Here is a 20,310-nt window from a genome sequence, read left to right as displayed (position 1 = left end):
AGAAACCGCAGCATCATCTACGGCAGTCGCAGTGAGCCTCTGCATCAGGGACCGCAGCTCAGCTAGGGGAATGTCTTCATCGGCCAACGGGCCGTAAGCAGCAGGCCCTCAGGTTGGAGTTTTCCCCTCTAGAACCGGACAGTTGCTCGAGATATTTCCAAATGGCTCGACTGGTCAACATGACCCAACGCACACAAATAGAAAAGGGGGTCATCGTGCACGGTTGTCTCCCCTACGGAGGAATGTAGGTCCCTGACGTGTGACAGGAATAACCCCAACACAGGGAAAACGGTGACGAAGCGGGGTCAGCGTCTCCTCTTACTCACTGTAGTCCGGATAACTGAAGCTGGATTACAAGAATTTTCGGCTTTCGTTCCGTGGAATTCTTGTCCGAGTCCGGAAGCTGAAGTCCGGGTAAACGAGAACAAAATACATGGACGAAAATCCGTTCCCGTGCCTTTTGTCCGGATACCGCGGGATCCGGATAAATGAAGTCCGGATAAACGGGGGTCGACTGTATATTGCGGCCTTGGAAGAATTTCGTCCTGCCTTTCAGTGAGGAGGGACTTTACTCCAAGTTTAAATTTAGAAAACACTTCCTTAATAGGGTTGAGAAACGGGCTCTAAGGGGGCAGATACTTTGTAGAGTGTCGTGTGCTCAAGCTCGCGTCGTGCACACGTTTGTGTGCAGGTGCGTTATCCATGAGAAAGACAGCTTCTTCATTCGGCTCGGACTCTTCCGCAAGGCGCGACGCCTCTGCTATAAATTCTTTATACGTCTGCCACGAAACTTTGTCCACAATTTGCCTGTGCAAGAGACCGCCCGATGACATACAAGCAATCAAGTTGATATTCGCACCTTTCGATCCTACTCTTCGGCCCACAGCTTTTGTTCCCCGTTGCGAGCGCCCGTAGCTTCTGCTACACCATATATTAAAGTTTGTTTCATCTACATAGTAACGGAGCAGCTGTCAACCATCCCTTTGCCAAGTTGCGTATTGTTTCCTATGTTCTTTGACGTCAGGACGGTATCCATCGACAGGTTGACACGAGAGTAGCTTTATGGTCTAACCATGACTATCTAAAAGCCTGTTCACGGACGATGTGCTGATGGTGACCGCGGGGCATTGCTGCGTTACGATGCCACGGATTTGTACCAAAGTCAAGCTTGCGTTCTCGTCTACTATTACCTTCAACTTACGCACTATCTCATCACCATACCTCGTAATGGCCCCACCTCTTGTCTTTGTTTCCTCTCTGTCCGTGATCACAATTCAACGGGCGGTCTTTATATTCACTTCGAGCATCTCGGCCAGCTGAATTAGGTCACCACCGCGCCTTGCGCAGCGAATGATCCTCCATCGATCTTGGGGGGACACGCGTTTTTTTTTTCTTCTGGTGTCTCCATGCTGCTCTCGCGGAGGCCCTCATGCATTTCTGCCTGGTGCATTCATTCCGGTTCCGGGATCCACACCGATTGATCTCAAAGTGAAATGCAGCACGACCGTGTGGTTCGCTGCATGCGCGCCTGCAGATCGTCGTCTGCTACGTTATCCTCAATCTGTCGTCTGCTTTCGTAGACGACGTCGATTACATATACTCTCAGTTTGTGGTGAATATTTTATGAGGTAAAGAGAAAATGCAGATGTCTCAGGCAAAAGTGACTGGTATTGGCCGATTGTAAGTTTTCGGCCTCCTGCAAAGACGCAGACGACGGTCAGTAACGAGGAAGCAGCCGAGAGGCAAGGTAGCAGACGGCGCTGCGATGCGAGGTAACATCTCATTACGGCCGAAGATTCATTACGGCCAAAGTCTCATTACGGCCGAAAGTCTCATTACGGCCGAAAATCCTTTAATCCCAAAGTGTCTCGTTACGGCCAAATCTCATTACGGCCGAAGGTAGTCTCATTTCGGCCGAAGATGTTTCATCACGGCCAAAAAGAAAAAAGAAGCATCCACTATATTAGCAATCGCTGTGTTTTATGCTTCCCAAAGTGTGTCCGAGGTGGTGTGTCCCCACGGCTTGTGTCACACACAATGGTTCATGCACACAATATTGGGACAGTGTTTCATGCATCCCTCATGAAAAATGTTTTTATTGTCATACTGTGTCACATGATATTTGTATGTGTTACGCCATTTTGTCTCAGTATTCGAGCAACATCCTACTCGTTGGTTCTGTGAGCAAACTGTGAGTCTGTGTGTTCTGAAAAGTTACTCCACAAGGGAACCCACTGGGAGCTCCAGGAGCCACATGACCTATGACCATGATCTTTTCCCCCACTTGCTGCCTTCTACAATTTACGTCCACCTGAAATAAAAAAAGTATATAGGATGCTGAACAAAACGACATATGCTCTTGTTTGATGATGACCACAAAACATGTGCTGTCAAGCAGACTTTTTTTTATATATTCAAAACATATTCAAGAATTATGGACAACAATGACAATTATGTCATAACTGAAATAAAAAAAAGTATATAAGGTGCTGAACAAAACGACATATGCTTTTGTTTGATGATGACCGCAAGACATATGCTGTCAAGCAGACTTTTTTTTTCCATATATTCAAAACATATTCAAGAATTATGGACAACAATGACAATTACGTCATAATGATGCAGTTGCATAGCCAGGAAAATATTTCAGGAGGTGTTTTATGAGGCTTTACATGGGGTGGAGGAGTCCCCCTCGTCAGTGCTTTATCCAGACCCCCCCTACACCCCCCAAATGTTCAGTGACACCCCCGAACTTTTTTTGACTGTGCACCCCCTACAGGGGGTGCCCTTGCAATTCCAGCTTCAGACACATCTGTAATGATATGTTGGGCTGTAATGACGCAACTATAGTGATGACCTCCATCCCCAATTTTTTCCAACACCCCTCTCGTGCTTGGGATTCTGGATAAACCGCTGACCCTCGTTCATTTTCGTGGAGCACTACATTAGTGCTTATGCCACTGCGCTGATGTCACAATGTTATAAGCGTGTGCCACTCTGGGCATTCGGAATTCCTCTAAGCTACAATATGTAAATTCAGAATCAGTAAATCCGAAGGGTAAGCATCAGATGTTACCTGCAGGCTTCATGCTGAAACGCGTGTGCGCAAACCACTTCCGCCGTGGAGGGCGACGTCGTTAGTGTAATCATACACGCAGGACAATTGCGGGCATATGGAGTAGTGGCAGCAACCTGAAAACGATACATTTTCTCGTTATATATGAGTAATCAAAAATATACCTTCCCACATGTTTCGTTTTGTCGTTTGTAAGGAGCGCTAGTAAGGGAACAACACTTGGTTGGTCACATGCAAGCCACAACGCGAGAGGTGCCGATATTTCGATTACGCGATCAAAAATTAAAAGTCTAGAACCATGCACACTTCCTATGCAACTACCTCCCTAGCATCGTGAGACACGACACGCATGTATTCAGTGTCACAGTGTAATGTGAAATGATACGCAGGAATCAAAAAGATGCCAACATACCTGTAATCCATAACTTTGCTTCGTTTCTGGCAGCTACCATGAAGTGCAATGCACAATATACAAGTTTCGTTTCGCCATGCTGCACATTTCGCAAGCGTGACGCAATCCCACGTGACCTCGTTTTGATCAGTGAAAATAACTCGCGTCATGGACATGTATGTTCATCTCAGCGCTAATCACGTTTTGCATGCTATAGAGGGAGGGGGGGGGTCAATACTCTTCCTTTCGTGTTTTGATATCTTATTATTTTGCTATACTCTCACGCTCTCAACTTCGGATGGTGTCTAGCAACGTTGGGTATCTCGTTTCTTGTGTTAGCGAGCCGTTGTAGTTTACGACGTGTTTATATCTATCGATTTGTAGTGCTGTAAAGTGCAAATGAGCGGACTTAAGCGGCTCTTTATTTTCCGTCGTTGTCTTTCGAGCAGCGCGTGTTGTTCCGGTGAAAATTGAGTTGAATGAATCGTCACAGTCCCAACTTATATCGCGCAGTGTTGACCAAGGCCGAGAAGCACAAATTCTGGTGAGTTATGCTTTCGTAGACTGTCTGGCTTAGCAGTGTGTTATCGACACATAGTTGCATTCTCATACGAGTAATTTGACTGAATCAAAACAGCCGAAGTGCCTGTAATAGATGTAGCTCGGTATGTGTTAGTAGATATGCACCGTTTGTAGTTCGTTGCGCGTTTAGGAACAACAAATTCATTCGAAGTTAAGACACCGATAATGCCGCACGGTACAGCAGATTTATCATTGTGAGCCATATTTCATTTGTTAAAATTTGTCGTCATATTTGTTCAAAAATAAAAGCACAAGTCGGCATACTTGAATTGATCTCCTCGAATTGCTTACCACGAACATCTGCAAATGTTGCGCAGGCTTTTGCACCGTACTAAGCGCAACAGCATATCTGATTAGAATAAATATTTCAAGAGGAAGTCATTTAAGTACATTGTTATTTATAGCCATTTTCCATTCCAGTCATGTTATGTGGCCACGCGAAGGATTCCCAAAAAGAAAAACAACAACAACATGGCTAATAGGATGTTGCTGCCCAGGGAGTCTTGGCTGAAGAGGTGAGCTGTTAAGATTACCAATGTATCATACGGTTCTGTTGTGAAGTGAAAAATTCTGTAATAGTGCACGAGTGTTAATTCGTGCACTACTTTTAGAAGAAGAAATTAAAAAAGGAAAGTCATGCATGCATCATTTCATGAATTGTAATGTATCACTGTTTCATATTCACATGTTTCCATTAAGTGAATGAACTAATGCAACTAAATTCATCTCATGGTCATGCATTGTGTTTACCTGGAAGTCACATTCTTAAGGCTTGTCATTTTTTTGTCTAGATGAAGATTTGTTAGCCTTGTATGAAATAACAGACGCATATCAACATGTATGCAGCTTGTGCACATTAAAACCAGCCATGTAGAGTCAAATGCCTTCTTTTTTAAATATTCTAGCCTATTCACGGTTGCTCTTGGCTTCTTGCAGGTCTACTCATTCCAGAAGCAAGAATTGTACCATTGTAAAGCGAATGGAAATAAACTGACGTCGACTGAGATATGTGTTCCTTCTTGGCCAGTGACTGTAGGACGAATCCAAAAAACGTCACAACAAAGCAGATGTTCATCTAGCTCTCCACAAGTAGCTAACTCCACATTAGTAGCCTGCTGCTTCACAGCAACATCAACACTACCTTTGGGGTGTACACATTACACAATATGCTGCATTGAGCTGTGGTATGATAACATACTGGCACACCGCGTGGTTTATACACTCTGGAATGTATATCCATACCTGGCTGCAACATTGCATGTCAATGCACGTTACAATACACATTTTGACTTTTGGCCGTTATGAGACATCTTTGGCCGTAATGAGACACTTGGGGATTAAAGGATTATCGGCCGTATTGAGGCTTTCAGCCGACATCGGCAGTTAAATCTCTCCCGGACCTACAACCAGACAACAACGTGAGAGTGTTCAGGGTTTATTCTCCTCGTTCCGAGTCCAGGCTCGAACTGCCAGTCCGTTCCTCAGTTCTCTTCCTCGTCACCTCGCCACGAGCAGTCCGTCGATGCCAATGCCTCGTCGTCGTTGCTGTTTCCCGGAGCCGACAACATGACACCTCCCTCCTTTCGAGTATGAAACCGTGTCCACGTTTCATGCGTGCTGATGAAGGCTGGCGAATACACATGAGGCGCACGAGACACTGCGGACTTAGAGACGACATGACCCTGAACCGGTTAGCACCTCAACTGATACGTTCCACGAACGACCAGTATATAATGTACATAAAGTTAAACCCCAAGAAGCAAAAGCAAAACACAGTTGACATTAACGTTATACTAAAATCCCGCAACCGTCCCGAGCAGGGAGCACGCGTTATTTCCTACAATTGAACCCTCGACCACTGCATACATTTCTCCAACCCTCGGCCCAATCAAGTGCACGACCTCGACAAGAAATCTGCAGCTACATTGTCCTTTCCCCGAATACCCAAGTGTCCAGCCGCCCGGGTGCCCGCACGACTGCGCACGCCTCGCGCTCGATCGTCGCCCACCTGAAACTGCCTAAGCCTGGTAATGGAGTATTTCTATCCTTCCAGACCTATTCCCTCTCTAAAATCTGACTGCTTGTGGACATGAAATATCTCCGAACTCAAATGTACTGACATGCTTCCGTCCAACCACCTCACGATCCTGGCATTACCCCGCGGCCTTCGATTTTCCATCTTGCAGTCGTCACAACGCCACCGTACCGTATTTTCAAGCTTGAGCCTAGCTCGTTCTGTGTCCAGTACTTCGTACCCTTCAGCTGCTTTGACGTACCGCCATGGGTCGTACGCTTTTGCTGTTAAGGCTCTAAGAGGAATCACTTCGGCCCAACGTGTGCAGAGGTCTACTAGGCACAAGGCGTAACGATGACCTCTCGCGGATGCCGGTTCCAGCGGGCCTATGCAGTCTATATACACGATTTGAAACGGTTGTTCCGGTCTGGTGAGCGGGGTGATTGGAACACGATCCGATACGCGGGGGTGGGCAAACGTCTGACACATATGACAGCTCGCGCAATATTTGTTCACATCTGCTACTAGCGTTGGCCAATAGAAGGAACTCCTTATTCGGGCTCGCGTTTTCTTTCCTGATAAATGGCCTCCAATCGGCCTGTCATGCGCTAACTCTAAGACTGTCTCCCTCCGAGACTGTGGTCTTTTACCATTGACATCTTCCATATGAAAGAGCACTCCATTCTCAATGAGCATGCCGTGGATCTTGCTTCGGGCCTGCTCCCACGCGTCCGAAAGGGACGTGTCTTCCCGTTGCTCCCTGGCAAACTGTAAATCTGAGGGTTCTGCACATTCGCCCGTTACCCCTACACTGTTTGCTCCTACAACTGCGCCGGCTTCCCTTGACTCCTCCGCTACGCTGTCTTCCAATTCTACGTGCTCACCCATCGTGGTCATCCCTGCACCTGCATCCACCTGGCGTTCTATAGCGAACATCTCTTCCGCTTCAGATTTGGCCCTTCGGACAGCCCTGGTGAGCTCCTCGTAATCTTGAGGCGTGATCAGGGCACCGACGTCATCCGACAACTCACTAGTAATCGCACATAAGATCCTACACTGAGGAGAAACTCCCACTCCCCTATTCTCCCCTTTCAGCGCGATATCCAAATATCGCAGTTCTGCCTCAACCGGAGCTCCGAAAGCACCCTTTAACTGTACAACACCCCCCGCTTGTGCCCAACACTTCGCTGGTAGATCTCTCGGGTGCACCACCGTTACATCCGCGCCGGAGTCTACTCTGGCTGTGACCGCTCTACCTTCTATGGCAATGTCCACCCAGTCCGCACGATCCCGCACTGTTCCGTCTGTACCCTGGAACCCGACCTTTGCGACTAACCTCCGTGGACCATCCGCTCGGGATAGAGACCGTTGCCCCTCCGATCCCCGCTGAAGCTCTGGGCAAGCCCTACGCATGTGGCCGGACCTCCCGCAATGGAAACAGCGTCTCGGGTTCCCATCGTCACTGTCCCCTGTCCTACGTGGTCGTGCGGTATCCCTGTCCGCCCTAACATGGCCGTTCTGATAACCTCGCGTGACCCCACCGCGTCTTCTCGCATCAGCTACATCCTGCCACGACTCCTCGAAATTTTCTGCGGCTGAAACCAGTTCCCTAGGACGTAACCACTGATTTACTTCACCCTGCAAAACACTTTGCATTTCCTCAGACATTTCCTCCTTCAGTCTGTCTGATATCATCAGTTTCCTGAGGTCATCCAGCGTCTGAACGCCTCGACTGTCCAAGTAATACCTCAACAACGTCTCTACTCTAGTGGCAAACTGATTCCAAGACTCGTCCGTAGTCTTCGTAGCGCTGTTAAATAACCGCTTGTACGTGTTCGCCGTTAGCCTTAACTCTAAGAATTAACGTCTTCAACTGCCCATAGGTTAGGATTTCTGTGACCGTCTGGGAAGCCACGAAAGCTCGCATCCGCTCATTCAAGAAAGGGAGGATCACAGCGCCCTGCACAGACTCAGGAATTTCCAGGGAATTACATAACGCGTCAGCACTCCGAAACCATGCTGGCACCAAGGCATCCAGATCGGGCATCGGGGGCAAGGTAGCCCGTAGTTCTGCTGCGTACTCGCCCATGCGCCTTCGCGTACCTCCAGCCGCGCTTTCCCCACGAGCCTGCACCTCTGTCTGCACTGTCGCCAACCTTAACCTTTGCAACTCAATCTGCAACCTAAGCGCCTCCAAGTCCCTTCGATCCGCCCCCAGATCAGCGGTCGCGTTCACCATCTCACCACTACTCTGCCTCACAGGGTCTCCGCGCATGCTGTCCTGCTCAGAGTCGGTCACCCCTTCCATATGTCCAGGAGACAATGGAGTCTGCTGTGCCCCATCCGGCGCGAGATCTCTACCCTGTTCTGCCCTTTCCATCCCCCTCGTCCTCACCATTGACCTGGTCCTTCGGGAGAAAATCAATTGAGGTTCTCACCCGTCCCTGGACTCGCCACCTGTCCTCCACTGCAAGAATTCTGCTGCAGCAGCCGATGCCACGCAGCCCACGGTGGTTGCCGTTGCCTTAGCTCGGTAGGCCAGGAGTCCGATCCGCCGAGCTGCCGCTCCTTCGGAGTGGTCCGAGTAGTGACGTAGGATGGCCGGAACACTCTGTCCTGCCAGGAGCGTGACGCTGGGTGATCCTGTCGGGATCCTGTCGACCGCGCCAGTTAAATCTCTCCCGGACCTACAACCAGACAACAACGTGAGAGTGTTCAGGGTTTATTCTCCTCGTTCCGAGTCCAGGCTCGAACTGCCAGTCCGTTCCTCAGTTCTCTTCCTCGTCACCTCGCCACGAGCAGTCCGTCGATGCCAATGCCTCGTCGTCGTTGCTGTTTCCCGGAGCCGACAACATGACATCGGCCGTAATGAGATACAATCGCGATGCGATACGTCTGCGCGTACGTGGACCTTGTTTCCTGCTTCGGTGCTTCGGAATTCTCGCATTTTTTCTTTGACAGCAATAGCTGTGAAGTGGCGGTATCAAGCGCGGCACACCCTCAAGTCGGCGGAAGAGCGTCTGAAGTACTCAAGTTCAGTATGTTGAACCAAGAGCAGAGGAGACTCCGCCTCTTGGATGCCGGCCAGTAGGAGGAGGAGGAAGGCGGACACTTCGCAAGCCTCTGTTCTCTCCTGAGAGATGGCGCAGCGTTAGCGTCGGGATGTGTAACCAGCAGTCGGCTGCTTCTTGCGGCTTCTAGACCTACAGGTTGACCCGCAGCCCAACGTTGGCGCTTGGTAGTGACACGGGTATGTGACCAGCAGTGGATGGCTTTTTGTGGCAACTGGACCTTGAGGCTGACCGGCGTGACCGTAATTTCGATGTGCTTTTCAATGCTAGGAAACGGCATAATATGTCTTTTTTTCTCTATTTAGCACGGTATATCGACAAGGGATTAGACCAACTGAAAACACTGATACAAACTTTTAGCGAATATTACATCTTTCAGCGTATAGTTGAGCCCTCAAGCTTCGGTGATATTAATCCCATGTGCATTTTAGACCGGGGTAACCCCTCAAGCAGGCACTGGCCATGGCTATAGATTGGCAATCGTATGTCGAAGGTGTGGCCAGCACGTCGCTTGGCCAACAAAGCAACTTTTTAATTATATCAACAATTGGCCAGCCAATGACAGGTGAAAGCTTATCGACCATGCATGGTACACACACTTAGTCGTGACGCTGCCCACTTCCAGCGTGGCCAACTTCGACGAGCAGTTTTTCATCTTCACAACCACCACCAGCACACACACGTTTGCCAAAATATAGCCAAACTCATACTGATCTACAAAACATATCTCATGGAGATAAAAAGCCTGGTGAGCAGTTGTCAAGATTCATTTGAGAGCGTTAGGTGTTTCCATCGTTCGCATGCCGCTGGCTGCGCTAAGCGCACGCCTACTTTTCAAGCAACAGAGTAAACAGACTGGTTTTGCATCCCGCTCCGGTAATCACATTAGGCACGACAGCATGAATTAATAACACATTATTTGACTGGAAAATATGTCATTAAATTTGTTTAGTATACGTGACTGTTTGTAGATGCACGGATTAATTGCACATAAGCATCCTCGTCATCGTTACAAGTGTTGTACGTCCCGCTATACGCTTGATGAACGTGCTCCAACAGTCTGTTCATAGAGGCCAACGTTGCACGCCGATGTGCCCGATGCCTATGTGAGAATGGTGGTGTATATGGCACTCACGCTAGCCAAGCTAAAGCGAGGAGGCAGTGGCGCTGAAGTGCTAAGAGTCAGCCATTCATCTGCTTCCCAAGCTGAAGGAAAGGAAACAGTGTGTGATCAAAAGCAACAAGGAGACCCATATTTTACATGCGAATACAAACATGGCGAATATATTTGAGCAGTTGGCCATCCAAATGAAATCCGATCTTTGGTAATTTTCGCGAAATGAACCAAATCCAAACCGGAAATGTGCTATACAGCCCAACTTGTTCCATGTATGGCAACTTTGGCCTGCCAAATTTTGCGCAACTTTGAACTACATTTGGCATGTCACTTGGGCTAGATGTTCCAATGTTCCAAAACTATAACATTCCATTTTGCAGTGAACAAAATATCCACCACGTTATTCCTTGCGTACGCAGGCGAGGTCGTACGATATTCCATAGCTCAGTAATTAAGAAAATCCAACGTTCGGACTGTGAACGGCCGTTACATGTGAGATATCAGGACAGTCTTCTTGTATACTGAAAGATAACAGTCTCCTGGTCAGTGTCGCTCCTTGTTATTGAATGCCTTGTCATCTTGCAAGGTTATTAGTCGGCGATCACTTACCTAGTGGTCCACTTTAAGACTTGTACGTATTTGGAGTATTGTATTTAAAATACCATATTTTAAATACAATTTGCGGTATTTTGGTGCTCTACTCAATACTTTTTGTTTTGTGTATTTGTACTCTATTTAAAATACATTTTATGGTATTTTCTACTCAATACTCTAATTACATATTTTGGATCTCCGTCTCAAACTTTCTGTGTCTCGTCTTTCCATTATCTTGCTTGTCCAGTGGAAATTACCTGAGTCCCTCACACTTGACCTGGACATTGGCCCTTCTTGGAAGTATCCATTTAGAGATTCTGCCCCGGCTGTCCTAATCCTTGGCCAGTGAGGGTTCTATTATGTGTGCCCTGACGCCGTGACGCCGAATTCTGACCTCGCTGAGCGGGGACCTGCTAGAATTTTGCTTTGTTCGGGGTCACATATACTTAGTGCAGTTATGTGGTATCGCTTTGTCATCTTTTTGGGACTTCTGTTTAGATGACTCCGGTCACACAGCGGCGGCTTGCGCTAGTGCGCGGGGTTTTGATGATTCATGCCACATAGCGACGACTTGCCGCATTGACCAGTGACTTTTTGCGTTCAAGGATAAATACTATCTTAACTGTATTTCAAGTACTTTTCGAAGTATTTTGTACTCTATCTTAATTACTTTAATTTTCATGTATCTATACTCTATCTTAATTACATTCTAACGTTAGTATTTATTATCTTATCTTAAATACATTTTTGAGTATCTTGTACATGTCTGTCCACTTTTCAACCCTATTAATTTCATTGTTTCATTTCACTACAGTGTACTATGCTGCACGTAGTTCATAATTTTCCCCTTCCTAATATGCTCTCAGGCATCCGTATTCGGATAAGACCCGCGTTTTCGAATGTAGCAATGCCATTCGGGAAATACTCTGACGGAGGTCATTTCATCGCCTCCTTTGTCAGGAAGCCCTTGGAGAAAGCACCAGAGGTGTATGCGTCTGTAACTGTCTCTTCTGCTTGAGGTAGACGTATTTGTGTCATTTTTGTCTTGAAGGGTTGAAAAGTTAAAAGGATCAAAACGGTCGCTCTGGGGAAGATGACCTCTGCACTGTTGGAGTTTCCTTGAGAATATATTTTGCTAAGCCGTTGCTTCTTCGTAGTTTGTGAAGCGTCCGCTAATGGAGCTGTATTATCGTTTTGTGAACTTTAATTGCTAAGAGTTTTAGTGATGTTAATGAGGGGAAGTGAAATGTTATGGATGGAATTGTCTGGGCTGTACTAATGTTCGAATGATCATATCAGGGTTTGGGGAATCGAGTCTTCCGTTTGGTATTCCGATCTTGAGAGATCTGGAGATTCAAGAAAGTCCAGGAAGAGATGGTCAGTCTCGACCTTCGGTAATGTACTTACGCAGACCTGCCAAGTCTCCCGTATTGTCCGGGAGACTCCCGAATTTCTTTCAATCTTCCGATTTTACGAGCGCTATGTGAAATCGCCCGGAAAACGGTCCCGTTATCAGTGCTTTTTCTTTTTCAATCAGCCCGCGTCTGTAGCAACATCGTAATCCTGGACATTTACAAATATTGCAAAGAGCAATAAAGAGACATCGGCTGTTAAAGGAATAGTCGCATCCGGAAGCGTGTTCCGGAACTGTTATGGTCACGTTCCCTGTCGTTCATAATGTACGCCGGCAAATTTTCTCCGCAGAAATCCACTTGGTTGACTAAGAAACGATTTTTAAATGTTCGCGCTTCCGGCGCGCACGGCAATCCCCGCAAGGCGCCGACACTGGATGACGTCACCCGGATAAACCAACCATCAGGAGGCGCTCCTTCCCGCCGGAGTTCGGTGTTGTGTCTGAGCGTGCGTCTGACCCTTTTCCTTGTTGTCTTGTCGCGTTTGCTTTGAAGTACTTTGAACCACAGCGTGTGCCCTAGGATTTCACGCCGTTGACGTGCGATGTCACAGTCAGGAAATCGGTGCTACGTGCCCGGGTGCACAAAGACTTATAACGTGAATCCCGAGCTTACATTTCACCGACCTCGCAATGGCGAGACGAAACGAAAGTGGGAGGCAGCGATCGCCAGCCACTACTGTGGTGTGGCCCAAGGATTGAATGTTTCACGCGTCGGTTCCTGTCATTTCGCCGACGACGCCTATTTTGATGAAGATGTATTGCAAGTTCGGCTCGGGCTACGGCAGAAACGGAAGCGGCTGAAGATTGACGCCGTGCCTACCATATTCGATCAGGAACAAGGGCAGGAACCAGTAACGGAGGTAAGTGACAATCCTGCGTGGTCACAGTTACGCTGCGATGAAAAATATCAGTTGTCACAGTAAACATCATCGCGAACACCTCGCCTCGCCGCCGACTGTAACGTCACACCGGCTACTAATGTACACAAATTATTACAATGATTGCAGCATCCTGACGCAATAGTACGCGTACTCTCGAGAAAAAAGATTGGTGTGTTGTTGCTGTGCTAATGGTCGCCTGTATTATGCAGGAGTAATAACGTAACACTCCCACATGACAGCGTTATTCTAACGTTATTGCAGCTAGTGGATGTTTCTGCAGTTCATAGTGTAAGCCTGATGGCAGCATTCAGGGATGTGAAAACATCGCAATCTGTGTTTGGCTACGTCCGAGACACTTCACGTTGCATCAGTATTCGACTGCAGCCTTGTTGCTAATTTCTGGCTCTATTTCAGGCGGCAGCAAGCACATCAACGGAATCAACTGGATTTGGTATGTTTTGTCAAGCCACGAAAATATTGGAATTCTTTTTGCACGTCCCACAAAATAATGGATATGTACGAGCCCTGAAAATTGTCGAGTTCTGTGAAAGGAATCTTGTGTGATGCGGCTGCCAGTGTTTATAACGTAATGTGGACAGGCAAATAACTGTGCCAGTGAAACAGGGACAGCAAAGGGGAAGATTTATTTGCATAGTCATTTTTATGTTTGTTATTGTACCCGCTAGGCCCTCAACGTATTCTTTTGAGTGTTAACACTCAAGGCCATATTTCAGATGCGGAGGTCATGGCTGAAGCAAGTGCTGGGGACCCACTTCCCACTTCACGGCGCATCTCACAAGGGGGTTGTTATGCCCTGATTCTAGGAAGAGGAAAACAAAGGACACAGACTTGCATAGCGTATTAGTACACCAGATATGGATCTGATAACATAAACTCTCCTAACATTCCTGTGGCAGCATACCTGTAACCACCCAGACTTCACACCACATTGATTTAGAACCACAGCACAACATAATAAACCTAAGCAATTTTGTTATCCCCACTCCGTCATACTCCACTGTACAATAAATCCATACAATTATAGGGTCATTCTTTATTCCCGTCACTACACCACATTGACAATCTGCACAGAGTTCAAAATATTCCCACCTCGGCACTAACTTACTGCAGTACAGTCTGGATTTGATGCCAGAGCTAATACCGCCACGTGTAGTAGTTTTTGCTGTACAGACGGGTAGACAGTCTGTTGACTGCAACTGGAGATACAGAGTGACAAGACAAAACATCCCCGACACTGCAATGACGAAAAGACGAAAATTTTGCTGACATAGGCACACTACATGTAAATGAGCCCTTGGTCATCCGCCTTGCCTCCCATCAGAGGTTTTCCAGTATACTATAGGTGTGTGGTGTACGGATAAACCTATCCGTACACCACACACCTATAGTACGGATAAACCCATCCGTACACCACACACCTACAGTATCCTCGAAAACCTCTGATGGGAGGCAAGGGGGATGACCAAGGGCTCATTTACACGTAGTGTGCTTGTGTCAGCAAAATTTTCGTCTTGCCACTACAAGTCTCCAGTTCCAGCCACCAGTATGCACCAGCTTGTCTCTCTTGTCAAGACACCCAGCCTTGATAAGACGTACATGGGAACTCCCTCCTGATTGCTCGGACAACGCATCCAGGAATCTGTCGTCTGTTCCTTGGACCAAGGTATCCCCAGACCCATCTTGTGAATGACGAGTATGCCGTGAACCTCAGGCAACTGGAAAAGACAACTCCACATGACATTTCTTTTTGTTTAGCATCATATCTTGTGGGCATTTGCATACCTGCCAAATCTCCCGCAGTGTTGGGAAGACAATGGCCAGAACAGAAGAACAGACACTATCCCAACCTTGGAGTTCAAAGCCTGTGCATTCCTTCCTTAGTTCCAGGGTCTCCCGCAATTTGAATGTGGAAGATTGGCAGGTGTGCAACGTAGTACAACAGAAAAATGTCCGCCTTTCAGGATGAGCCCGATTCCAACTGCTAACTCCCTCCCAAACCAGCTTCCCTCCAATTTCGGCAAAATCCAATTTCTCCCAAAATGTGTTGCTCTTACATTCTTCAGTAACATGCTTCCCCACTTCATTGGCACCTCAAATGCTTCTGTTTTCAGACTTGTAAGACTTTCCTTCGGAGTTTAAAATTCCCACTGGATATCTGTCAATCAATCAGGGTTTTGTGTTGCCAATCAGGCCATGGCACTGGCATAATTGAGAGCATGTCGAGACTAGCTGAGGCGGCTGTGTTGCTTCATTTTTCCTAATGGAATTGTTGGACCAGGATTCTCTGGATCGTTCCACGGCTGTCGTCCACGCTTATGATTTATGGGGGGAAAACTTGTGTAGGCCAAAAAGCTGCTGAGAATAGTCGCCCTTTTGTATACAGCCCTTGTCCACTTTAGGTGCGACAATTTGCATAACCAACAACACCCGACTAGCACCCGAGTTTACCCTTCCGAATCTTGATGGGGGGTCATTTAAACCGAAAAAGTCATTACGGTCGTAATCATAAACGGGAGAGCACTGCAGCAGGCTTACCTGTGGTCCTGGGGATTGAGTCGCCTAAAATGTTGATCATAGCGGCAGAATTGAGGCGCGTACGCCATTAGAAGCTCTCTACGGAGGCAGATGTCCCTGAGTAATGGGTGTTGTGTTATGCACTGCACGGCGGCACTGTTGCACATTTCTACCCCCCTGGCAACAGAATGGCAACAGAGGCGCTCGTCGGGCTCCTGTGGGTCGCAGACTCTACACAGACACCTGCCGATTTCAACATTCTAAACTGTTTCACACATCCGACGGCAACCATGCGAAGAGATACGTCACCTAAAAATGTCATCCCGCGGGTTAGCCGCATAGACATCTCGTGGATGGTCGGCGGGTTCCAGAGGCATTGGGTCCGTAGAGTATGGGTCATCATCCAGCATTAACTCGTCGCCGCTACCGCTAACATGGTCGTCAGAATCTCCCCCAGACAGAGAAACATCACTCTCGTTTTCCGACTCCATGTTTGCTCCCTTCGCTTCGCGATCGCCAGACAGGCGCGCGGCTCGCATTTGCCCAGGGCGCACGCTGATTGGCCTTATCTGTGTGACCTTTGCTCCCACTTTTAGAGAGCGAGGGCGCAAGCATTCCGGTTTCTTTTTCATCGGATTGCGCGAAAAGTACGCCGCGGATCGAAATGGTATTTTCGGGCCCACTTAAGTGGTCGGCAAGGAATTAGAATTCGCATTAGTTTCGAAATTGACCTCGGAGAATGCGACTGTCCCTTTAAAGGGCAACCTCCATGGAGCGAATGTACAGCGAATAAGCAGCGAACTTCGCTCAGCGTCGGACGCCCTAAACGCGGCGTCAAAAATGTGAGCGTCCGCCGCCGATCTGCCCATGCCAGATATTTTCGCCCAGCGTCGGCGAATTCCGGAAGCGTCGGCTGCTGCAGAATGTGAGAGGGCCAATCAAAGCGCACTTCCGCAACGATTTTGCGCCACCTACGTCTCGCTGTTGTGTCGTCTGCTATGTCGTCTGCTATGTTCAAGTGTTTGCCTAAGTTTTGGTAAATGGAATCGCGGGCGGGTAGTTCGATGCCTAGGGTTGTAAGGCTAGAGTACAACGACAGACTGATTACTGCTGTTGAAATCAGGCCAATTTTGTGGGACTGCAGCAATGCACATTATAAAGACCACCGGAAAAAGGTCCTTGTGTGGGAGGAAGTTCTTTCCGAAGTCGGGGGTGACCCAGACGGTAAGCTAATGGACTTTTAAGGTGGAATTCTGTTGACATAGATAACCTCACTGAGGAACACTTTGACTTCAGTGGACATTATTTTCGTTTCATTCGTAGGATCGACCGTGCAGGCACGATGGAAGAGCCTGCGCGACACCTTCCTTAAGAAATATAAAAGTTGGAAGGCCGGTGTACCCAGTGGGTCGGGAGCGGGTGCCACGAAGGAGGTTCGATGGCCGTATTTTTGGTCCCTGATGTTTTTAAGGGACCAAGCAGATGTGGGCAAGTAAGTACAGTTTTCAGTAAGCATTCTTGACTAAACGTTTGTCCCATGTCTGGTTCTGGCAATTATTACTTAGTACTTAATTGTATGACATAACAACAGAGCTTAAAATAATGAGGCGAATGAATGAGCGCGTCCTCAGTGTCGTGTTGACCTGTCTTCGTTGCACTTTATCATGTGTTGTACAGCAAAACCTGGATGTGATGTTGTTGGTACATTAAATGTCAATAGATTTTCTCCCAGCAGAGGTCAATCTTCTATGTCTGACACCTACATTGGCAGACTCCCACAATGTAGTATTACACTACCAGGATATGATTCCTTTACCTTGCTTTGTTGTTGTAGTGCAGCCCTGGGCACTGCTCTTCTCTGTATATGTATATAAACATGATTTTTGTTGAGAGTCTGCAGCCATATGTATTATTTCTTTAGTGTGCAAATGTACATCACCATGCAAAAGTATGAGGTTGCTCTCTCCACACCAACACAAACAGAGCACCACTTTATTGGCTATGACCATGTTGTACAGTGGTCTAATAGTATCACATTCAAAGGCACGTGTGCTGTGCACGGAAATAGCTTGATTACACCACGCTTGTGTTGTTTCCGATCAGCACGACAAGCAACATGACGACAGTGCAGGCTCCCAGCTCTGAAGGAGTGTGTGTAGAGTCACTCCTCATGACTGCCTATGATGAGCAGGAAGGTAAGAAACTATTTCACTGCAACCAAAAAACATAAAAGCCAGTGACTTGCAAGTCTGTGCATCTTAAAATTAATTTAGTAGTACCCTTCGCACAAAACATTAAGCTACACACACACATGTTGTACATTATTCAAACTGATTGGCAACAGTTACTTCAACGTGCAGTGATATCAGAGTACATGAGACACTGCTATGAAGACCACTCTGCACCTATAGTACATTAAGGGGGTGCATTAATTACAGCTATAACAATGATTACCTGCACGCAATCGTTACATTCAGCCAAAACCAGTTAAATATGTATTTATAACATACTGCCAATTAAATTGCGTACTACAGTTCCTGTTTTACCACTGATTCTTCACCCCTATAGACACACAAGATAGACAGACGTGTATGGACGAATCAGTGACACCACAGTGCTCAGGGATCCCCCAAATAACCCACCAACCAAGTCAAGACACCACTGCATGTGCCACTGCAACATCACGACATCCCATGACACAATCCATTCAAAGGCGGCGAGGCACAAAGAGAAAGAGTCCATTAGATGCCGAAATTGAGAAGGTGGACGATCTCCTAAAAATAGATGATGAGCCCTTTATGTTTGGGCAACTTATCGCGCACAGAATGCGAGACTGTCCAAAAGATACATGGCCGGACATTGAGATTGAGATGCTGCAAGTACTCAAACGATACAAAGGGGGGGGCACACAATAAAATGTTTGTTAATAGCGCATTTGTGGCTGAACACCTGCGTGGGCCCACTGCCACTGTACAACACCTTCATTCATAAAATGTTGCACAAAAACATTCCTTGTGTCTGAGGCATTTCTGCTGAAGTTTCTACTTGATGTTGTTTCCAGGTTGAGGAGATCACTGGTTTGGGTTTCGGTTCTCCATGTGCCGGGTAAAATGTTTCCGTGACTGTCATCATAATCTGTATAGCCTGGTGGAATGTAGGCAATGTCTTGCGCGGCACAGAGAAAGTTATGGAGCACACAGCACGCGAGGACAACAACTTCTGCATTTTGTGGTAGCAAGTTCATACGGCAAAGAAGGATCCTCCATCTTGCAGCAAGGATCCCAAATGCATTTTCAACGATGCGCCTGAAATATATATGGATGTGCTGAATACTGTTCTGAATACATAAAATGTACAGGGTGTCTAGCACTTTCTCAGACTTTTTTTACTGACTATTCAAGCTAATTTCCTGACCTAACCAAAAGGCAAGTTAGAGTCTGCTACTAATTTTTGTAACAAGTCCCCATAAAACGGATCATTTATTGGGTAGTTGTGATGCTGCCCTCATTTTGTGCCTCTGAGATTGTCACACCGGTGAACGGCTCCCACAGCAACATTGCTGTAGCATGACAGTCAACCGGCTCACCGGATTCACTGGGCGTTGTGACAGCACTTTCTTGTGAATTCCCCTGACTTCAGCAGCATTTTTTTGCAAATGCCATGACAATCCCCTGGCTTTTCTAGTTTCACCAAAATTTCCTGGTGATTCCAGGTTTTCTGGATTGGTAGACACTCTGATGTATGATCTGAATACTCATGGAAAAATACTCATGATGAATAATAATTCCAGTGCTGCAAGGACTGTTACTGGGATGGGTCAAAGTAGAGATACCAGCACTGGATAAACTGAGTACTATGCAACAACACCTTCATGGATACACTACTTTTCTGTACAAGCACAGCACGGTCACTACTATTGACTATATCGCTATGAAAGCCCCCTTCAGCTGTTGCTGTACTGTAAGGCATCATTAGTAGTTTCATACCTGGCCCTGCTTAGCCTGTAGTTAAAGACTGCCTGGCTTGGTCCCAGGGCCTTGCCAGGAAAGGGGCGCATGAAGTCCGGGCGAAGCTGAAATGCTTCATCGCCCACGAATACATGCGGTGCGACCCTGTTGCTGTTGGGGAGCTTAGCAAGACCCGGAATGTCTAGCGTCCCATTCACCAGTTGCCGTCCAAACTCGCAAGCCTTGAAGATGCCTCCGCCACTGTGCCTTCCTGACGCGCCAACGTCAACCATAGAAAATTTGTAGTTGGCATCAACCACCGCCATCAAAACGATGGAGAACGTCTTCTGCAAACGTACAGGGGAATATAACAATCACGTGTTAATATTACATGCTTAGCTAATGCCCATCAAAGTATGAAACCCCATAATTTTAGAAATATAATGTTTTGCAGATGGTGAGGCTCAAGGACTTAGCACATGTTTTACCTTGTAGTTGAAGTAGTTGCTGCCGCTCTTTGGTGGGGCCTGGATTTGAACGTGCTTACCATCCACAGCACCCAGACAATTCGGGAAGTTCCACCGTGCATGAAACCTTTGAGCAATGTCCAGCCATTGCTGCTTTGATGGTATCTGAAAATAAGTTACACGCTTTCCTCAGATGGACAACTGATTGAGTGGCAACCCTG

General features: G+C 47.2%; 2 protein-coding genes across 2 annotated transcripts; both read right to left on the bottom strand.

Moving 5' to 3' along the window:
- Positions 1–5,474: 5,474 nt before the first annotated feature.
- LOC135383261 (uncharacterized) lies at positions 5,475–8,907 on the bottom strand. Its single transcript, XM_064612797.1, has one exon. The coding sequence runs from the start codon at positions 7,756–7,758 to the stop codon at positions 6,091–6,093; it is 1,668 nt and encodes a 555-aa protein (XP_064468867.1). The 5' UTR covers positions 7,759–8,907; the 3' UTR covers positions 5,475–6,090.
- LOC135384445 (uncharacterized) lies at positions 8,498–20,172 on the bottom strand. Its single transcript, XM_064613646.1, has 5 exons — positions 20,131–20,172; positions 19,662–19,969; positions 18,721–18,980; positions 9,734–9,848; positions 8,498–8,750 (listed from the first exon to the last, which is right to left on the bottom strand). The coding sequence occupies exons 1-5, from the start codon at positions 20,170–20,172 to the stop codon at positions 8,498–8,500; spliced, it is 978 nt and encodes a 325-aa protein (XP_064469716.1).
- Positions 20,173–20,310: the final 138 nt, after the last annotated feature.

The sequence above is a fragment of the Ornithodoros turicata genome, chromosome 2 (genome assembly GCF_037126465.1).
Source record: "Ornithodoros turicata isolate Travis chromosome 2, ASM3712646v1, whole genome shotgun sequence".
NCBI classification, from domain to species: domain Eukaryota; kingdom Metazoa; phylum Arthropoda; class Arachnida; order Ixodida; family Argasidae; genus Ornithodoros; species Ornithodoros turicata.
The sequence above is the reverse complement of the archived record's forward strand: the minus strand, read 5'-3'. Positions and strand labels throughout refer to the sequence as shown.